This window comes from Cnephaeus nilssonii, assembly GCF_951640355.1.
Source record: "Cnephaeus nilssonii genome assembly, chromosome: 15".
Lineage (NCBI taxonomy): Eukaryota > Metazoa > Chordata > Mammalia > Chiroptera > Vespertilionidae > Cnephaeus > Cnephaeus nilssonii.
In genome coordinates, this window is record NC_137086.1 from 18195799 (window position 1) to 18218066 (window position 22268).

Below are 22268 nucleotides of genomic sequence, written 5' to 3' on the forward strand. Positions count from 1 at the left end.
CTAGCCCTTTCACAGTCCAGGAGCCCTCAGGGGATGTCCGACTGCCACCGCCACTGTGCTCGCCAGCCATCAGCCGGGCTTCTGGCTGAGCAGAACTCCCTGTGGGAGTGCACTGACCACCAGGGGGCAGCTCCTGTGTTGAGCGTCTACCCCCTGGTGGTCAGTGTGCGTCATAGCGACCTGTCCTTCCACCATTCGGTCAATTTGCATATTACGCTTTTATTATATAGGATGCCTAATTATTCTCCAATAAAGCTTCTTACCACCCCCCCCCCTTACATTTCACAAAACCCAGGAACAGGAACATTGCTTGCTCCTACATCAGACCTCCACCTTCCAATAAAAATTCCTATTATTTTATACTTTATGTCATCTTGGATCTCTTCTTGTATCTACCATCCTCGACAAGTGGACACCCTGCTCTGTCACTGACAACTTAGGCATGCAGCTCAAGTCTTTCTCTCACTGCCATTTCCTACAATTATCCAGAGGACATCAATGCCCATGTGCAGAACAGTTCTGTCAGGACATGGTATAAAGAGCAATTAATAATTCAGTAGAAAGGACCATGGAATATATAAAAATCTAAATTGATTCCACTAATACGGATGAACCTATGTGTAGATTATTTTTCAGAGAGTGTCAAAAGATCTGGTAATGGAAGGGACTTCTGTCAACATGGAAATTGGACAGCCACTTGAATGGCCCTTTTTCTCATCTTATCCTACCACGCCATCTCCCTCCCACCAGCTGCCTGTAATCTCACTACTTACATTTTTTTAAGAGTTCAGAAAAGTGCTCCAACATGCCTTGTAATAAAACCCTTGAGGTTCTACTAAGGAAATAGGTTTGTAGACATAATGCTGTGTTAACACCAAGGAAGTTCATTGCATTCCCTGTGGCTTACGGATAACTGCCACTGAGATAAAGAAAGTCATGTTATTACTTTCCTAGGTCCTCTTAAATGTGTTCTAGCACATAAGGTCAACCCCATAGTATAATTACCTTTAAGGAGAAAAAAAGGGAGAGAGGAACCAGACAACTTGTGGAGTGTGTGTCTGCATCTCCATCATTTTTGTCAGTTGTCTACCTAAGCTTGAATCCTGCAACAAGTTCACTTCACTCACGTGGTGCCATCTATGGCCTCAAAGCTTGGGCATTAGACCATGGCTTTTGCCAGGATGTTTCATATCATGTTGAAGAATTAAATTTAACGCACATTCTACTTAACTATTTTCTTTGCATATGCTCTTTGTAAACATTGTACATTTGGTTTCTGCTATGTTGCACACTCAAACTCTTTGATAATCTGGAACTAATTCAATTCCCTGTGGTCTGTGGTGAAACAGGAGCAATCCTTGTGGAGTAAAGCTAAATATACCACATGAGATCTAATATCATGGCCTTCCAGTTCCTTCACCACATTGTGGATCACCTTCTCTTCCCTTTCCTCAGCAATATCTTCCCATGGTTACATCTATTATACCTTTCCTTCTCCCTCTACATCAGCCTCCTCCTGTTGTTGTCTTTCTCCCTTATCCAAATGAAATTTCATAATCCATTAACTTCCTCACTTCCTTCATCCTGCTGTCATTTAATGAATCAACTTGGCCAAAGCCCAACTATGAATATATCCAAGTATCTGGCTGCTCAAAGCCTGCACCCGAGTTGTTTACAGGTGCTGAACAAATTCTCACAATGAGGTGAACTGGTACCATCATAAATCACACAATGGAGCCAAAGAGGCCACACTGATCTTCTATTTCTCCATGTACTCCCAACTCCCACGTCCCATTCTCCTCAAACTTCTGGTCCTCCTCACAACCTATACTTACACTCATCCTCTTCTCTTTTCTTTACATTGCACTGGAAGAGATATCTTCTTATGCCCTGGAACTTCTATCCCATTAGAAACCTTGAATCTATATATGTAAAACTGTAATATGCAAATAGACAGAACGGCGGAACAACTGAACAACCAACCAACCAATCGCTATGATGTGCGCTGACCACCAGGGGGCGTGTGCGGTACATGGTGGCGTTGGCAGCAGGCGGCAGAGCGCAGAACATGACAGGCCGTGGCAGGGTGGTGGAGCAGGTGAGTGGGGGCGCCAGACCAAGGCAGGGCACTAGTTGCTGTCATCGGGGAGAGACTCAGGTGGTTACTGAAAATTATTTGCTCCTGTGCACTGTGTTCCCGCCGGAAGCCACCACTTGCACCTGCTGCCAGCGCCCAGCGCTGGCCCAGATCACTCCTCGGGGCTTCTCCACCTCTCCCTGCTCCTGAGGAGTGATTAGGACTGGCAGCCGTCTCTCGCATCAGTTGCCAGTGACGGCCCTGCTCGCACCTGCTGACAATGCCGGCCCCACTTGCACCCACTGCTGGCACTGGCCCCAATCACTCCGTGCCTTCAGCAGGTGCGAGCGGGGCCAGCGCTGTCAGTGCGTGGGAGCGGTGGCAGGATCAGGGCTGCTGGCAGACAGGGGACTGGAGGTGCAGCGGAAGGGGCCAGGCAGGGGCGCGGAGGATGGTCCAAGACCTGCCCCTGTGCCCACTGCAGCCTCACAGCCCATAGTTCCTTTCAAGGTGCATGAATTCGTGCACTGGGCCCCTAGTATTAAATATTCCCTCTATGCCTTATACCACTAACTCTCCCACCCTATAGGCTCTATCTCATCAGCATTTAAACATGCTCACTTCTCTCTACTGTAAGAGAAAAAGAGTCTCTCCTGACTCCATCACCCCCTTGCCCTACTGTCCTCTCCTTACAGTCAAACTTCTGGAAAGAAGTTTGTGTTTACAGTCCATCTTTAACCCAATGTATTTGGGATTCTATTTGTGCTACTCTACCAGATGACTAAACAGTTCCTTAAATGCATCACACTCTTTCCTGTCTTGGGGCCTTTTTCTTATTTCTCTCTGTCTAAAAATAAATGCTGTCCACTCCAATAATGTGCTCTTCCTCAAACTAACTCCTATTTATCCTGAAAGTCACACCTTAAATAGCATTTTTTTCAGGGGAATCTTTTCTGAATGCCTGGATTATGATAGATTTCCCTGTCAAATGCTCTCCTGTAGCCTTTTCTAGCACCTATTTCATTTGTAAATAATCACTGGTAACCATGTTCCCTTGAAACCATAATTTTCATTATGACAAGGCTTCATCTTATCTCATCCACAAATGTATCCCCATACTTTGCATGGTGTCTGGCGTATGGCAGGCTCTCACTAAATATTTGTTGAGTGAATAAACTAATGACTATGAGGATAGCAACAGATTCTCAGAAGTTATCAAACTTCAAGAAACAAAATTCTGAGTGGGAAACTCTAAAAATATGAAGCACTTTTAGCTAAGAAATTAATAGTTCACCAAAACACATCTTAAGATGTAGGGGGAAAATCAGTAAATAAAATAAACAGTCAGAAAGTGATTACTGAAGCTAAAACCCTAGAATCCATCATCTAGGAAACCTACTTTTTTGTTTATTTTGGTCTAGTTTGAGCTTTTGGGCAACAAATTTGGAGCTCTCTAAATAAATCAGTGAATGAAAGAGCTTTATACTCACACAAAGGCTAGGAACGAGACTAGATAGGTTGACATGTCGTGGTGCAAACATGTGAAGCTGCTGAAGGCAAGATATGGCAGCTGCCTGAACGAGAGAATCTGAATGGTCCTGGGTAATTGCACAGCCCACCAAACAAGAAGAACGAATTGTGGAAATAGTTGCTCCATTTCCTAGTAGTAAAAGAAAAGAAAATGTACAAAAAAACTACTTTATTATTATCACCAAAAAGACTCCTAGAAAACTATTATCTTCTAAATAACCCTTATTCCAATTACTATTCAGGTTGTTTCTAAACAAAATGTCTGCAAAGTCCACGGAAATCATTTCAAAACACAATGGTATAAATGATAATGATGCATCTCTGTTAGATTTAGCTAGGTTTGTATTTATTTCCTGAAAAATGATATTGTCTTTTAAACCTGTCAGTTTTATGTAAAAGGGCCAAAAGATTCATCATGTCTGGTTCTCTGTTCAACTAACATTATCACCTCTATCATATAATAACTTGAAATCCCATTTTCCAAATAAGATTAAGAGCAACTTTTACAGTGATAGTTAGGAAAAATAAATTGTCGTATTATATGCTGTGTATAAAAATGTCTTAATTGACAAATATAAGTGATTTAAAAATTTTACCAATGTAAAATAATTTTATATACACATAAAGACTAAGCAAGGAAATCAGAGTCACATAAGAGTCACATTCTAATTTGAAATATGCATTGCCTCATCGTCATCATGTTCGAAAGCACTTGGTAAATACATAATCAAAGGCACATATTGATTCTCTCCATATCCTTCTGATATTCACTGAAGATAAAACTATCAACTTTCTCAAAGAGGACACTGAGTCCAAAAAAGAGACATGTCTAAATCACACATATTTTTTCAATTCCTAGCATTTTTTCTTAAGATCTTATTTCCACTTCTTTCTTTTTAAAAATATCTGTCCATAGTAATTAAAAATGCAAGCAGAGGAAATTGATCTGGGCTTCATCTCTGACTCCAACTACTCACTGTATACTTGGAAAAGCTTTTAATCTCTCTCAGCCTTAGTATTTCATCAGTAAAATGGAGAGATATATCTATGTCAGGATTGTTGTCAGAATTAAATGAAATAATGTTTAAAAAGTCCATTAATGGCCTAGCCGGTTTGGCTCAGTGGACAGAGCATCAGCCTGCGGACTAAAGGGTCCCAGGTTCGATTCCAGTAAAGGGCACATGCTGGGGTTGTGGGCTCGATCCCCAGTAGGGGGCATGAAGGAGGAAGCCAATCAATGATTCTCTCTCATCAGTGATGTTTCAATCTCTCTCTCCCTCTCCCTTCCTCTCTGAAATCAATAAAAATATATTAAAAAATATAAAAATAAAAAGTCCATTAATAATGTTTATTAAGTCCAGTGAAAGGACTTAATAAATGCTGAAACACTTTCTTCAAGTAAAGCTTGACCCATTGAAAGCACTTAATAAATGCTGAATGTTTTAAAAAGCTTGACCCATGGAAAGCACTTAATAAAAGCTAAAATATTCAGGATAAAGTCATAGTAATTTGCTGACTTGAGTGTTTAATTTAACCATTAGTGGAATTATTTCAGTGAAATTGAGTGGTAACAACATAGACCTTAGAATCATAAATCTGCTACTCTGTTCAGTAACTCTAGGCAAGTTGCTTATCTTCTCTAGGCTTGCTTCCTCAGGAAAAAATTAGATAATATTATCTACCTTATGGCAGTGGTTTTTCTTAAAACTATGCTCCTGATACTTAAGAGTTCAAAAAAGTAGTGAAACTAAAGTCCATGAAGAAAAGTGAATGGTTCTCCAGGCCAAAGGAATTCCACTTTTTTCTTCGTCTTCATTTAGAAATGTCTTCTCTGTTCAAAACTTCAAAAAACACTGAGAGTCAGGTTTGTTGTAGAGATTAAATAATATGTAAAAACAGAGTTCCGTAAATTGCAAGTATTCAATCCACAGTAATGATTATTATTACAAAATTTCTTTAAGCAACGTGATGATGACATTCAGGAAACTGAAAGATAGCAATTATCTGTCTAGTTTCTCTAATTTAAGATGAACTTACCTTGTAGTTCAGGGCCAACAGTAGTGATTATAGCACCCAAGCATCTACCCAAACACTGATGAACTTCCATATGGGAGGGTGGAACTGTCAACAGCAAGGTAAGAACTAGAGACAATGTTGGTTCCACATATCCACGGTACATTGGGCCACTAGAATCCACTATCAAAGCCAGTGAATGAAGAGACCAAGTCTGGAATAAAATACAATTTTATTTTAGTTGTAAGAAATAGAGTATATTAATTTTATGTTCAATTTTAGTAAATACTATCATCTTAATTTTTAATCAATGATCTAGAAATACTTAAAAATATATACCTTAAGAAATAAAAGGTAACACATAAGTTACCGATTGCCAAGAACCAAAGCAACTGATATCTTTAAAGTTTCTCTGCAGCGTGGCTTTGAATGTCTGAAATAAAATTTCAATGGTGAACTAATTTTCTTCTACTATAATGTATATATATTTTACCCTGTCAAAGACAATGACTTATGTAATAAGTGTCTGATTCCATGGATGCTTATGGACAGTATCTTTATTGTATGTATTATTGGAGTTTTGCTAAGAAACTTGCCGGAAATAAAACAATGATCATGACCATGTTCTGTACTCAGACACATTTCTAGAGCCATCACACACACAAAACAGCTCTTCAAGTGCCATGGAATCAGTTCAGGCCCCTATTTATGTTTACTAAGTATAAAATAATCTAACTGGCTAATAGTATTTACAAAACTAACCCCAGAACAATATATGGTTATCAGCACAGGCCTGAGTAAATATAAAGTGCTTCAAACTGCCCACACTAGCGTAGAGCTCATCTTTATTTCTACTGTTGGCAGCTCTAAAGGAGAGCTGGACCAGTGGGGCTGAGGACAGAGAGGTTCCCAACTTGCCAACATAGCAGAAAAAAAAAATCCATACCTTAACTTCTATTACCTGTCAGTCTACACCAATCTTACAGAACTTAGCAACCTGACTTGGACAGGTTGTGTATAGAAACCACACTACTGACAGAGTTAGCAAAAGTAGTAAGAAAACAGTACTTTGATGGAGTAAGACCAGAGCACACATTTTAGAGAAACAAAATTAATGGAAGTAATAAAACTATAATAAGGATTTCTAAAGACAATACAAATAAAGCATAAAGGAGTTTCTAGAAATGTAAAACAAAAAACCACCCAGAATTTATATTTAAAATTCAGCATAACACGGGGGTTGGAGGGGCAGAGGGATCGGGGGGATAGTTATTGTTGAGACCCAAAATCAGTATCTTGAAGATAAAATGGAGGAACTATCATATAACAGAGTAAAAATACAAAAAAAAGAGAAAAAACACAATAGATTTAAATGAATTCTTTTATGAATAATAAGAATTCTAGTAAAAAAAATGATACACTTATTCAGAATTAGATGACACTTCTAGCTTCAAGGACAGAGAGAAAAATTCTTACACACTGCCAAGCCAAAACATAAGGTTATAGACATAAAAATACATTTCAGATATGTTTTTGGCAAAAGCAATGAAATAATGGAGGAAAAAGATAGTTGTTATGACCACAAGCAACCATTAATTTAGCATTTTATTAACATAAGCCGTTGTCTTTTGGAAATGGGAAATATATGCATAGTATAAAAGAAGAAGTTTTACCTAGATGCTCAAAGCCACACTGCAGAGAAACTTTAAAGAGTATTTGCACATCAGTTTTTTTGTTATAGGCTCATGTTACTTTTAATTTTCTAAAGAACTTATTTGGAAGTTTTTATAGATCACTGATTAAAAACTGAGATGTTAATACTTACTAAAATTTAATGTTTTTAAAATCAAGCTACCATTAGCCTCCAATGTACCACATCAGAAGACAGAAGACACTGAGACATTTATGGATAATCAAAGAAAGGGAATGTTTGCCAGGAATAGTATCACCAACTAAAATCTCATCCACATGTGAAAGCAAAGGAAGCTACTTTTAAGATATGCATACCACTCAAGACCCTTCCTAAAATAACTATTGCTAGAGGAAGTTCTCCTAAGAACAAGGATATCAAGATAGGAGTTGAGGATACAAAAAGAAAACATTGAACAGTAAGTATCCAGTAACTATAGTTAAATGCATGTAGACAAACAACTGTGAAACATGATTTTTGAGTTAGGATTCTCAAAACAGAAGAAACAGGGAGAAACACTTAAGACTAAGTTTTGTACTATTCTGTGAAGATATAAACTAAAATATTAGTTTTGAGGGAATGTAATTGATTAAAATTATAGTAAAACTAGAGGCCCGGTGCACAAAATTTGTGCATGGGGGAGGGAGGTGTGTGTCCCTCAGCCCAGCCTGTACCTTCTCCAATCTGGGACCCCTCTCACAATCCAGGACTGCTGGCTCCCAACTGCTTGCCTGCCTGACTGCCCCTAACTGCTTCTGCCTGCCAGCCTGATCGACGCCTAACTGCTCCCCTGCCGGCCCGATTGCCCCTAACTGCCCTCCCCTGCCAGCCTGGTCCCCCCCAACTGCCCTCCCCTGCAGGCCTGGGTCCCCCCCAACTTCCCTCCTCTGCTGGCCCGGTTACCCCTAACTGCCCTCCTCTGCAGGCCTGATCGCCCCCAACTGCCCTCCCCTGCTGGCCACCTTGTGGCGGCTATCTTTGACCACATGGTGGCAGCCATCTTGTGTGTTGGAGTGATGGTCAATTTGCATATTACCTCTTTATTATATAGGATGTCTTGTCATAAAAAGCCATGTAGGGCAGTCATTTAGAGGAGTTTGGTTTCAAAAAATTAAAGCAAAAAAAGGCTGAGAAAATGGTGAAGATAAAAGAAGAAAGAAAACTAGCACCTACTCTCTTTTTTGTTAATCCTTAAGTACAGATATGTTTTTATTGATTTTTAAAGAGAGGAGAGGAGAGAAAGAGAGAGAGAAAAAAACATCTCCATGTGAGAAACATCAAGTGGTTGCCTCACAACTGTGCCCCAACCAGGGATCAAACCTGCAACCTAGGTATGTGCCCTGACCAGGAATTAAACTCACAACATAACCTTTTGGTATACTGGACGATGCTCCAACCAACTGAGCCACCCAGCCAGGGCAGTAGCACCTACTCTTTGACGTAAAAGAAGCAAGCAGCAACGTCTTGGGTAAAATAATTTTTCTTCCAAACGAGTATAAAACAGCATTAAAAAAGTAGTATGGCACCTCTTAAGGAACAAGATTACTTGATTTTTATTTTTAACACTTTTGGGAATTTTGTGCTTTACACAGATAGAAAGTAGTAATAAAAATTGAACTTGTGAGTCCCAATATGAGGCTGGCAAGTTGGATGCTATTGCATTTATAGATTATTAATATTTTTAGGTACTTCAATGTGAAGTGGTAAATCAAGAATGCAGTATATCTTTGCATACAGGAAGTTCTTGACTCTCAATGTAGTTATTTCTATTTGTATTTGTAAACAAACAAAAAATTCAGAGTACACTTGAAAATTCAACCAATGACCTTGGACCCTTACAATCTAACAAATGTAAGAAAATGCAAAAAAGAGAAAACAAGTACAAAGGATGATAAATAATAACAAGAAAACACGTTTAAAGGAATGTATATGGAACGAGTTGAATTCCCAAAATAAGACAGTTTTAAGATTAGGTTGAAAAACAAAATCCTGTTATTTGCTGTTACATAAAACAAAATGACAAAAAAAGATCCTAATGCATTTTTCCTACCAACCTATCAGAATGATTATAATTTTATACAGCAAATAATTTTCCTAACAATATTATTCAAACAATTTTTAATGAACAAAATCAATATTATACTATACCTGGACTTCAGAGGATGTTCCATCTTGTGCTAGAGCCAATAAAATGCTGACACTGGTCTTCAGATGTTGTCCTGAGCCGATACCACCAACATAACGATGCAAACAGCCCAGAGCCAATGAATGCCCAGTTCTGGATACGACATCTCGAGCTGATTTCAACCTAGGGAAAAAAGTATACTTCAGGGATTGGTTTTCTATTTCCCTGTGGCAATAACGAGCGTATAAGCCACACAATAAAAAGGACTTATTATGGAAATCACAAAAGACTACAATCATGATTTTTCTCTCCTCTCTCAAATGAGTTATTAAATTTAAAATAGTTGGTTAAAGGGATATATTTCACTGAATAGAAAATGTTAAGAGGAACTACAGCTTCCAGAACTACTGCTCCACAACCATGGCTTCCACACCTCCTTCTCTCATTAATGATTATGACATAGTTTGGTATAATTAGTACTTAAAATACCTGGTACAGTAATAGTTAAGAATGAGCCTATCTAATAAAGAGGGAATATGCTAATTGACCATCACACCCTTACAAAGATGGCGGCGCCCACAGCCAATAAGGAGGGAATATGCTAATTTACTGCCACAGCCTCAAAGATGGCAGCGCCCAGTCCCCTCAGCCCCGCTGGGGTGGCAGGTGCATAGCATGGCTGGGCCCACCCCCAGGTGGGTCTGGCCGCTCTGCGCGCCTGCCTCTGGAGTCCCCCAGTCCCCTTAGACCCCAGCTGCCCAGGGCCAGCCTGAGGTGCAAGCAAGCCTCGGATAGTGGCTGCCCAGCCGCCCAGGACCACCCAAAGCTCAGGTAACCAGGGCCGGCCGAGGCTTGCGCTGCCGGCAGTGGCAGCAGCAGAGGTGTGATGGGGGCATCGCCTTCCCCTGATCGCCGGGTCGCCTCCCACCCCTGAGGGATCCTGGACTGTGAGAGGGGGCAGGAATGGCTGAGGGACCCCCCCTCCAGTGCATGAATTTTCATGCACCGGGCCTCTAGTTAATTTATATAACTCAAATATTGATTCTTGACCACTACTGATTTTCAACTTTTCTACTTAAGTACTTGATTAACAATCAGCAGTCAATAATAACTGCATGTTATCATTTTAATCATATTTATTTGGAACTCTGAGGTGATTGTTTTTAATTAATATTAAAAGAAATCCTTAAAACCTAATGGTAATTTTATCCTCTGTTTCAGGGATAATTTCAGAGATAAACTTAGCAGCAGTTACAAAAAGAACGACTCATTTTTAAAAGTGAGTAATTAATAGAAAAAATAATGGCATGCGGACAGGGGAGCAGTGGTGAAGAGAAAAGGACTTCAGAGCACCTCTTCAGAGAAGAGTAGACATAACTCAGAGACATCCTATTAGCAATCTTCTTGATTCCATTACGTAACATTCAAGAGCTGAAACTGAAGCCCTCACCACACTGAAAGCACTTAGCATATTACAACCTAGCTGGATTGTAGACTTTAATCAATTATTGAAATAAAAGTCAAGGCCATTATGAGAAAAATCACAAAATATTGTCACATGCTATACCATTTGGAAAACATATAGCCAAGTTAATAATTACTTATTATTAGACATCTAAAAAGATATCTTTGTCTATATGAGAAACTTACTTGTTGGTAAAGAGACTCACTTACTTGTCAAAGCTATATTGGGCCATTCTAGCAATAAAAGTTGCTTCTCCAACCACCTGAGCCATTCTTCCAAGAGCTTCCCCTGCTGCACATCGTAAGATGGGGTTGGGGTTGTCAAGAGCGCCCATAACCAGTGTCAGAGCAGATTTACGTACTTCCTCGGGTCCTAAAGTACTTTTATTCTCAGCCAGGCCCTATGGTTAATTTTATTTTTAAAGGCAAGTCACAATTCACATTAAATAAAAATTTTAAATGTGCACAATATTTGAAAATATACATATATCTTCAGACATTATTTTCTTCAGTCATATTTCCTGTGCATATAACATGTCTACCTGTTAAATTAGTAGTAATCGCTTTTCTAAACATGATTCCAAACATGATACAGATACACAACATAGTTACAGTTCATGGGCCCTAAAACCAACAATCCCTGGGAGTTGTTTTTATATATAAAAAACACTGTATTATTAAATTAACTGTTATTCAACTGATTGAAATTTATCATCATAACTTTAAGGAAGGCCAAATAAGTAGGAAACTTAGATTCATTTATATAAAAATTCTAGAAAAGATAATTATGTCACAAGTACCTCCAATATATATCTAAAGGCTAAATTAGGTAATAACCAGTAACTGAATGTTGAGATAACTTGTTCATCATTATGTTAATACTTCTGTTCTAGCTATACCTACTGACTTGGAACTTAATTTACTCATTGAGACCAAAAATCCAAGTTATGGTACCTGGGAAAAATGTTACTACAGCAGAGGCTTTAGTAAGCATATCTATGTAAAAAAGAATACTGTACAGAAATATTACAGTTGGTTCACTAGCTTCCCAAACACTGAGGAAGACCATGAACACCCCACTCGTGTTTTAAAAAACTCAGATGTATTAGTTGACAATCTTTAAAAAGGGCATATACTAACAGTTATGTAAATGGCACAAACCTATATTACTACCATTGCCTATATCCCCTTTCCCTGATGTTTATGAAACATGATTTACTTCATGCCTATTTAAACAGCTGTACTTGTTGCTATTTTACTTTAAAACAGTAATACCTTATAATTAATTCAGTGCTAAATAACATTAAAAGTTTTCAAATATATCATGAGAGACTTCAGGCTTCAAAGTACAGTAACAAACTCTGAGAGAGACAAAGCAATAGTCATTTCACTTTATACATGTAGAAACTGATGTTAAAAGAAGATTAAATAAATTACACAAAGACATAAACCAAGTTTATGCAAAACCAGAACACAATCTCTAAATGCAGAATTCTTTCAACTATATAACACAACCTCTCCTGATTTATGGTCTAAACCACAAATCAAATTTAAGTTTTATCTTGTTAACGTTCAGCAGAATATCAGATTTCTTTAGCCAGACATCTTTGAAAATTCTGACTATCTGAACTACTGGCATTTGTAAAGTCTCAGAGGTCAAGCTAAAAGAGTAACATTACTAAAATATAAAATACTCATTAATTACAATGAGCCTAATATAAAGTTTCTAGTAATTTAACTCAACTAATATAAAACACAGTTATCATGGGATATACTTTTTTTTTGGGGGGGGGGTATACTTTTAAACATCACAATAATCTAGAAATGCTTGCCTTGTTAAAGGCATTAAATAAAATCGTAGTTCAGAAAACCTATGATGTTTCCAAGTAAATACCTTTAGTGCACTAAGAACAGCAGTAAAAATATTGAGCTGCACAGCCTGCTGGCGGACACCTTTGGCTTGTTTAACACATTCAGCAAAGTGATCCAACATCTGCAGTCTACAATAGAATAAGAGCAAATTAACAAAACATTTTATTCAAATATGGCTCAAGAAATCAGAGATAAGAAGAGTATGAGCTAACTGTTTAACAAATGATGCCTCAAGCTATCTCATTTCTATCTCATTCCCATAGCTGGTCCAAATCAGATCTCTTCCTTCTGAATTAGTCTATGGACAGGTGATTATCAATTGAAACAAGAAAAGAGACTGAATATTAAGTATCAACCAGGAAAATAAGGCCATAATTTCAATGGCTTTTAACATGGACACCAGCATCCAAAAAAAGTATATGGCATATAGTAGGTGCTCAGGTTTTCTTGACTAGAATAACAATAATTAATTATGCATCTGTGCGGAAGATTTTAAAGCTGGAAATAAAAAATTGTGGCATAATTTTTAAAAATACTCTCAGAAGAAAATAGTACCTCATGCCCTATCCTTAGAAACTAATAGGAAGATTTTTTACAAAGATTTAGCTTTGGTCAATTTTTTTAATGTAAAAAAATCAGAAGTGAATTAGATTTTTATTATTCCCAACATTTTTAAATGAGACAGCTAACAAAAATAAATAAATCACAGTCATTCGAGACTATTCTAATAAAAGAGAATGAGATCATTTCAGATTCTTCTAAAAAGAAATGGGGTTAGGCAAAGGAATATAGAGAAAATGGATTTAATTCAAAGGTAACTATGACCTAAAGTAGGAAATCAAAATCTCCCTAAGGACACTATAAGGATTTAAGCTCAATTTACAATAGGACATGGGTCTTGGGTCAAAGCTCCCTTCAAAAATCACGTAGTTCCTGCCTCCTATAGGAACTCCAGTTAGAACTATTGGGGACTAACGTTGACTATTTCTACACTTGCTCTGACACAGATCCCCATTCTATCTATGGGTGAAAAGGCAGGGCATTACTCACATTGCTTCAAGGTCACACATAAGAAGACACACATGGTCTCCAACACTACTGTTAAGCATCATTTGCCTGTACCTGACCTCAAATGCTTAACTTTTTTAAAAAAGCGTATTTAAAAAAATCTTTCCTTATAAAATATTCATTTAATTTAATTTGAAAACTATTAACAAAAACTAATTACCCAGAAATAACCAGTTACCCCTGAATACATTTATTTTCTTTAAGGTCTTTTTCTTATGTATACACATGTACATTTTTCTGTATTTTAAAATGCCAAACTGAGATTACTTCTTACCCTTTATTTTACTTTCTTTTCATTTAACATTGCATGAGTATTTTCTGATATCTGTAAAAAGTATTCCAGCCTGTCATCATTTATTCCTCAATCACTGATTATTTGTTATTTATTATACTTTAAAAGAATTTATCTATTTATACATAACCTTGTTCCACAAAAATGATTGGCTATAATTAAAATATTTCTGGGTTCTAGCTCCCATAACTAGTTGGATTACTTTGGAGAAATCATAAAGTCTTAGAGCTTTATGTGTCCTTAGATTAAAACAAGGACACTAAAGTAGATGCTTTATAAAATTCCTTTACATTTAATGTTCTTTAACATTTGTATGGCAACCAATTGTTCTTAAAGATATCTGGGTAAAGTAAAATTTCCACTCATTTTAACTAAGTAACCAACACTTTTAAAAAGATAACATTTGTGATACCTTTTACATATACATATAATAATATTTTAAGGCATATTTTGTAAAACAAGTGATTGGTAAAAGTCTTGCATTAATTCACTTTCTGTCTTCCTTTTGGGAAAATGACTCTCTCTCTCTCTCTCTCTCTCTCTCTCTCTCTCTCTCTCTCTCTCTCTCTCTATATATATATATATATATATATATATATATATATATATATGTTATGCCTACTAAATTTAGGGATGGCGAATGAGGACATAGACTATAGCAAACCAAAAGGTCCTACTAGAAAAAGAACCAGTTACTTTAGTTTCCCAAGTTCTAGATTTGGATCATCAAACAGACAAATGTTATTGGGGAGTATTTCTTCAATAACAAAAACAAAAGACTTAATAAATTGATGTCCTTAATTAAAGATATAATCAAAACCTACTTATAAAATGGTGAACAAACTATTTTAATGGATACCAGATGCTAGTACACAGGGCCAAATCTTAAAAACAGTTTCAAATTATGTGGAATTTTTTGCATGCAATTTTTTAAATCATGTATGTATTCCTTATGTTATTAAATGTATAAGTTTATTGTTTAAATAGTAATACACCCTACTGCAGGTTTAACTGGGATAGGAAAATCTATAGTTTGGATATAATTTACATAAAATGACCTGACTGACTTTATACTAACCGGTGTTTATAAGAAACATGAGGAAACACTACACCAAAAAGAGCCACGGAAGCATCAATGACTGAAACTCCAAGAGGAAGAGGACCAGGCACAGCTTCTCCAGCAGGTATTCGTAAATAAATAGAGGATGGATCATGCTCCAGAGCCCCACTTCCGGATGCACTGTTTGGCTGGAGCTACAAAAGAATGACATGAAAATAATTCAAAATCTACTTTAGGAAATTCACTTACTAAGAACTGGGCATGAAGAATAGAACAGGTGAGGAAGGAGAAAACATAATAAAACAAAAAATAACAGAATGACTGAATTTGAAAAATTTTAAATAGGTAAAAATATAATTTGGCCTTTTAAAAAAGCCATCAGTAACACCTTTTATAAATTTAAGAAAAAGATTGTTCATTCTAAAACATGTTTATGCTACCCACCTTAAAATGTGCAATGCAAAACAAAGGAAACACTTAAACCCACAAAAATTTCCTTAAAGAGGTTTTAGTATCTCTTTTTAAAAGTACATAAGAGGTAATGTATTCAATGGGCAAAACATTTCTAAATGCTCAACCTACTAACTCCCATTTCTCTCCAACCTGTCAGAAAACAAACTAAAACAAAACAAAACACCAATAATAAAAAATTCAGCTAAAACTGGTTTTGGCCATAGACATCAGAGGGTATCTAAATATAAAGAATATTGAATAAAGAGAATTCACCAAATTCTAACTATTGCTGTTTACCTGTTTTCACTACTTGTTCACCACCAAGAAACCATCTTTAAATGTCTAAGAAAGCTCAATGAAAATTAAACCTTAGTCTACAATACTTTCTTTTTAAGTGACAATGTGTAATAATAAAATGGTGTAATTGAAAACCACCATGTTCAATTAAGCAAGTGTTTCAGTTCCCTATATGGTTTACTACCTGATCTTCAATTGACTTATGGTCAGTTTCTTGCAGCCAGGAGCCAAGAAGAACACTGTCATCATAGTGACAGAGGGATCTGAGGAGTGAAGTAGTTGTGTTGGCTGAATTGTCAGTCAAAGTGAATTCTGCCACCAGTTCTCTAAGAAGTGCGTTGAAAGACCCTAAAACACAGAACTTCAGATCAGATTAAGAAGAAGAATTTTGAAGAAAATCACAATCATTGCCCACAAAGAGTAGCAACATGTGCAACAGAAATAAATAATTAAGTTCCTATTTCCTATTAAAAAAATACGCATTAACTATTTTAATGCTGTTTTTAATATACAATAATGGTATTTCCTTTTTTACTATTGTATTGTGCCTTTTAGACCTAATTATTTAAAGTAACCAAAAAAAACTCAAATAGAGAAAAGACTATTCATTTTAAATGTATTAAATATATGATTATTATTTTATTAATTACCCAGTGATATACAAACACTAAACCAGAGCATGTCAAAATTCTTGGGCATGGTTGAACTAGAAACAAATCTGACTTATTTTAGCATTAACGTTTTATATAATATTTAATTTCTGTAAAGTTCATTACTAGTTTACCTCCAGATTCCTACATTATTGGCTATATTGTAATATATGTGAGGTAGATTAGGATAGTTATTAAAAGCATCGACTTCAAAGATGAACCAGCTGGGTTTGAATCCAACCTCTGCCACTTACTAGCTCTCAGATTTGGGCAAGTTATATTACCTGTATGTACCCAAGATTCTTCATTTTATAAAATAGAGTTAATCACCTCAAAAGGTTGAGGTGAGAGTCAAAGATGTTAATACTTGGAAAGGGCTCAGAAAGGGGCCAGGAGCACAGTAAATGCTGTGTTCATAGTCTAGATCAGTGGTCGGCAAACTCATTAGTCAACAGAGCCAAATATCAATAGTACAACGATTGAAATTTCTTTTGAGAACCAAATTTTTTAAACTTAAACTTCTTCTAATGCCACTTCTTCAAAATAGACTTGCCCAGGCCGTGGTATTTTGTGGAAGAGCCACACTCAAGGGCCAAAGAGCCGCATGTGGCTCGTGAGCTGCGGTTTGCTGACCACTGGTCTAGATGAAGAAAAGGAAAATGGCTGTCTGCCTCTGCCGTGTAAGTCAATGGGAGAGCCATGGTCAGAACTCTAAAAACCGGAAAGGGACATTAAAAAACTTTCATTAGCCCAGCCAGTGTGGCTAAGTGGTTGAGCATCGACCTAGGAACCAGGAGGTTCGGGTTCGATTCCCAGTCAGGGCACATGCCTGAGTTGCAGGCTTGGTCCCCAGTAGGGGGCGTGCAGGAGGCAGCTGATCAATGATTCTCATCATAGATGTTTCTATCTATCCTTTTCCCTTCCTCTCTGAAGTAAAAAAAAAAAAAAAAGAAATATTAAAAAAAAAAGAAGAAAGAAAAACTTTTATTAGCTACCGCAGATCGTATTTACCTTCGTAAGTTTTTGGAGGTAATAAAGCCAAGATATCATACAGTCTTAAACGGACCATTGCAGCACTAGCTTTCAGATGAGCTCCATGAGCTTTAATTACAGACGGAATACTAAAATATCAAAAGTATGGTTAGTATCATCTTATTAGAATAAGTATTACTTATACACATTTTTTCAGCAATGTTATCAGTGTACTGAGAAATTTACAGTACTTCAATAAGTATTAGGTTTTCATTCAGTTTATTTTGTCACCTTTACTGTTAGTAACAGAAACATTATAAAGTACAATTTTATTTCAATACATATCATTACTGCAATTTTAAAAGTCATTTTATAAAAGTAAAGTTTTATATGTTTCCTATATGATACTAGAGGGAAGTACAAAACATGACTATGTATCAATATGTGAAATTGGAAATAGTTTGTCATGATTGTTTACTTACTGCGACATCATAGTCATGGCACATTCAATAGGAGTCATCAATTTTCTAATCACATCTTCAGTTAGGAGTTCAGGACAATGTGCAACAAAACTCCTCATTGCTAGATAAAATTTTCAAAAGGACAGATTTGGAGCAGTTTTTGTGAGGATAAATAAATTTATAAAATTATATAAAGGTACCTACAATTCTTATTATAAAATATAAAGTTCTAAAACCAGGTAAAACCCAAAGAAGAACCAATTGCAACTATAGAGGGAAATTATTAGAAAAGGCTAGAAGGGTGGGCAGCAGAAACGGAGTGAGGGAAGGTAACTGTTAGGGAGATTTCTGTGAGTAGGAATTCAGAAATCTATAACCCTACATGAATCTAGATCAGGGGTCCTCAAACTTTTTAAACAGGGGGCCAGTTCACTGTCCCTCAGACCGTTGGAGGGCCGGACTATAGTTTAAAAAAAACTATGAACAAATTCCTATGCACACTGCACATATCTTATTTTGAAGTAAAAAAACAAAACGGCACAAACACCCGCATGTGGCCCGCGGGCCGTAGTTTGAGGACGTCTGATCTAGATGATTACAAAGAAAGCAGTTTCCAGACAGAACCAAGAGTGGACACAGTGACCCAGTGAGAAGGAACATCTTTATTGGCTCTTTAGCAATAGAGCCAAGATTAAAACAGGTCTTGGATGTATGGGAACAAGACTGACACTTTGCTCTGCCAGTCTTTATGGTTACATCTAAGTCCCACAGTTTGAAAGAAGCACTTTTCACCCTGAGATAAACCAAAAAAAGAACAGGGTCACCAAGTATAATTCTAGTTCCTAAATGAAACAAAACTTGAGTCTTTCCTGTAAGTTGCTGACTCTGGAACAAAAACAACTTCATTCAAAATTTTTATAATACTGATGACTAAAAAATGTATCAGCGTTTGCAGATTTGATCATGATAGGAGAAACAGCTATTTGTCATTAAGGAAAGACTCACCCCAAACTCAATAAACTTGGCGATCCTGAGTTTCTGTTTCCTTTCAATACCCACTGGGTTTTTTTACGTAGTGATCCAATGCTCCTCTGACAGGTGGAAGACTGCAATAATGGGAACTAAGAGGCCTGGGTTCTACACCTGTTTTCACTAACTCTACCTTCCGTCTCAGTCTCATTATCTATCTATCTATCTATCTATCTATCTATCTATCTATCTATCTATCTATCTATATAAAACCCTAATATGCAAATAGACCGAATTGTGGAACAACCGCAGGATGGTGGAGCAGGTGAGCGGGGGCACCAGACCAAGGCGGGGCACCAGTTGTTGTCATCAGGGTGAGCCTCTGGTGGTTACTGAAAATTCTTTGCTTCCACATGCCGTGGTCCTGCCCAGCGCTTGCACCTGCTGCTGGCGCCAGCCCCACTTGCACCCACTGCTGACGCCCGACACTGGCCCCAAACTCTCAGCACCATCAGCAGGTATGAGCGGTGGCTGCCGGCCCCGATCACCCCTCAGGGCTTTTCCACCTCTCCCTGCTCCTGAGGGGCGATTGGGGCTGGCAGCCGCCTCTCGCACCCGCTGCCGGCGACAGCTTTCCTTGCACCCGCTGCCAGCGCCGTCCCTGCTCGCACCTGCCTCCAGTGCCGGTGCTGTCAGCACGAGGGAGTGGTGGCAGTGGGAACAGGGCTGCTGGCAGAGAGGGGACCGGGGGCCGCAGTGGGAGGGGCCGGGTGGGGGCACGGAGGATGGGCTGAGACCCGCCCCTGTGCTCACCTCAGCCTCGTGGCCCAGTTCCTTTCAAGGTGCACGAATTTGTGCACTGGGCCCCTAGTTATTTCATGATTAGCAAACTGGTATAGATTATTTACAATTTGTTTCTAAATCTAAAGGTCTACAAACTTTAGATTATATATTAAACTTACATATAAGTTTATATTACAAATTTACTACATATTAAAATAAAAATTTGAGGTAGTTCTTTTCCTTCACTTCACAAATATTTTAATAGTAAAAAAATATTCTGAAAGTGCATCCTTTTCAGTTCTTACCACATAAAGCTCCAGCACGGCCTTCCAATGTTACCTGCCAGGTAAAAGAATCGCCTCGGGCCTTCTCAGCCTCCAATTCCTTTAAAGAACGAGGGAAAACATTTCGCCATAGTAACAACATCTTTGGTAGATGATAACGAACGACAGATGGTCCTAACCGAGAAAAGGAGAATCCAAAATCATACATATATATACACATATGACATACTTTACAATAAAAATTGTTTTAAAAAGCCCCACACAAGCTTTAATAATAGCTAGCATTTCACTCTATCTTTATCTCTAACATGAACATTTTCAAAATGTTTTTTATTCAGTAGGTAAAATATATATCTATGAAAGCATAAAAATTTTCACCTAAAAAGAACTAATATTTTTAGCACATAAACATAAAACAAATTCATAAAAAGTAATCTAAAACAAATTACCCAAATATATTCAGAATGGTGAAAGAAATTTAAACAACAACAAAAATAAATAAATAAATAAATATATTCAGAATGGTGAATTACATATTATTGATGATAAAATATATTTAGAACATATTTTATGATGTTTATTCTATAAATATATGTACATAAACATACACACACTCCTACACACATACATACATATATTCCTCTGTATATTTAGAACTAGAAACTTATATTTACATTGCTAAGGAATTCACTTAACATATCACTTAATATACTTAACAAAATTTCTAGAAAAATGTTACTACTTTTTATTTTCTTTAGAAAACTAGGTCAGAGCATAATTTCCAAAAGGCAGATGTTTAAAGTGGTGAGTAACTCTGTATACACACACACACACACACACACACACACTTACCATAGAAGGTAACCATGAAATAAAAGGTGGACCCCCCTCATCACAATAACATCTTTCTGTCCTATGTCAATGCTGCACTTTACCTGCATCTCAGATTTGTCACAGCACTTAGAGAATGAAGCACATAAAGATAATCCAAGGAAGCAGAACCAACAATACTGTTAAACGGGACATTATCACCCCTCTAAAATTACGTCACTGGCCTTTACTTTGGGGATAAAATGTGCCCCCCACACTTTCATCTCTTTTGATAACAGTAAGCTAGTCAGTTAGACCTTGGCTATTCTGATGGTAAAGGTGAAACTTTGTTAATAACTTTCTCCTTAAATGTCCTCTAGCCAAAATTGCCAAAAAAGAGAAATATACTACCAAGTGATGGGAAAAACATCTTTACCATTTTATAATCTCATTCAAAGCCTAGCATTCGAAGTTTAATACCTTAAATTAAATTTTCTTTATTGTCTACTGACAGATATAGAATAAGACAAAAATCCTACTTAAATAGCATTATACCTAAAGTCATAAGTGCTCCAAGTAAAAGCCATCCAGCTTGGGTGCGCTGTAAAGACAGCCTGCTGTTTTGGGTAGCAGTTCGTAAGAGATCTTCAGCAATACTAACTACCATCTGCAAAAAAAAAGTTAAAGAAATCAAATAAGAAAATATATAGCTAATATACTTTAAGACAAAAGTTATCCCTTTTTGTTGTTGCTGCTAACATGTTTTTAAAGAAGCAATTTCGAGACCTACTCAAACCCGACTGCACTGCTGACTCTGAGGAGACCCAGAACAGCCAAGTGGTTAAGAGTGAGCTGTGGAGCCAGTCTGCCTGGTTCATATCCTAGCTTTGTTATTTCCTGCTTTCTGACCTGGGACAAATTAACCTCTCTCTCTCTCAGGTCCCTCATTGTCAAAACAGGAGTAAGAGAAGTGCCTACTCACTCTTCCGAGGATTAAGTAAGTTCATGCAGCAAAGCACTCAGAACAGTGCTGGTCCATGTAACTACATAACTATTATTATTAGTACTATTATCCTATATTCAAAGGTTTGTTGAAGTCCTATTATGCAAATGCCATTAAGCTAACCTTACGATGCTTAGAGTGTTAAAGAGAGAAGACAAAGGAAAAATGGGAAGTAACAAGTAGCACATAATTAAATGACAAATAGTACAAAGGTGGTAGTGGTCAGAAAAGCTATCAAAAACTGAATAGTTTTAAAGAGATTTCATGAAAGAGATGGACATGAATTGGGTCTCTAAACAAATAGATAAGTTTGGTACAGGTGAATGAACAAGAAAGGGGAGAAATTCTATAGTAAGAGATTACCATGAGCAAAGGCATGGAGACTGAAGAAAGCA

At 37.2% G+C, this 22268-nt stretch overlaps 1 protein-coding gene across 1 annotated transcript in view; it reads right to left on the bottom strand.

Moving 5' to 3' along the window:
- The window catches only part of HEATR5B (HEAT repeat containing 5B), a 76624-nt gene that overhangs the window by 35921 nt on the left and 18435 nt on the right, over positions 1-22268 (bottom strand). Inside the window, exons 11-21 of the mRNA XM_079791854.1 lie at positions 21426-21537; positions 20082-20234; positions 18046-18145; positions 17603-17712; positions 16126-16289; positions 15210-15385; positions 12794-12899; positions 11110-11300; positions 9459-9618; positions 5645-5834; positions 3568-3737 (exon numbers count right to left, since the gene is read on the bottom strand). Of these exons, the coding sequence (XP_079647980.1) occupies positions 3568-3737; positions 5645-5834; positions 9459-9618; positions 11110-11300; positions 12794-12899; positions 15210-15385; positions 16126-16289; positions 17603-17712; positions 18046-18145; positions 20082-20234; positions 21426-21537 (1632 nt within the window). The remainder of the gene's footprint in view (positions 1-3567; positions 3738-5644; positions 5835-9458; positions 9619-11109; positions 11301-12793; positions 12900-15209; positions 15386-16125; positions 16290-17602; positions 17713-18045; positions 18146-20081; positions 20235-21425; positions 21538-22268) is intronic.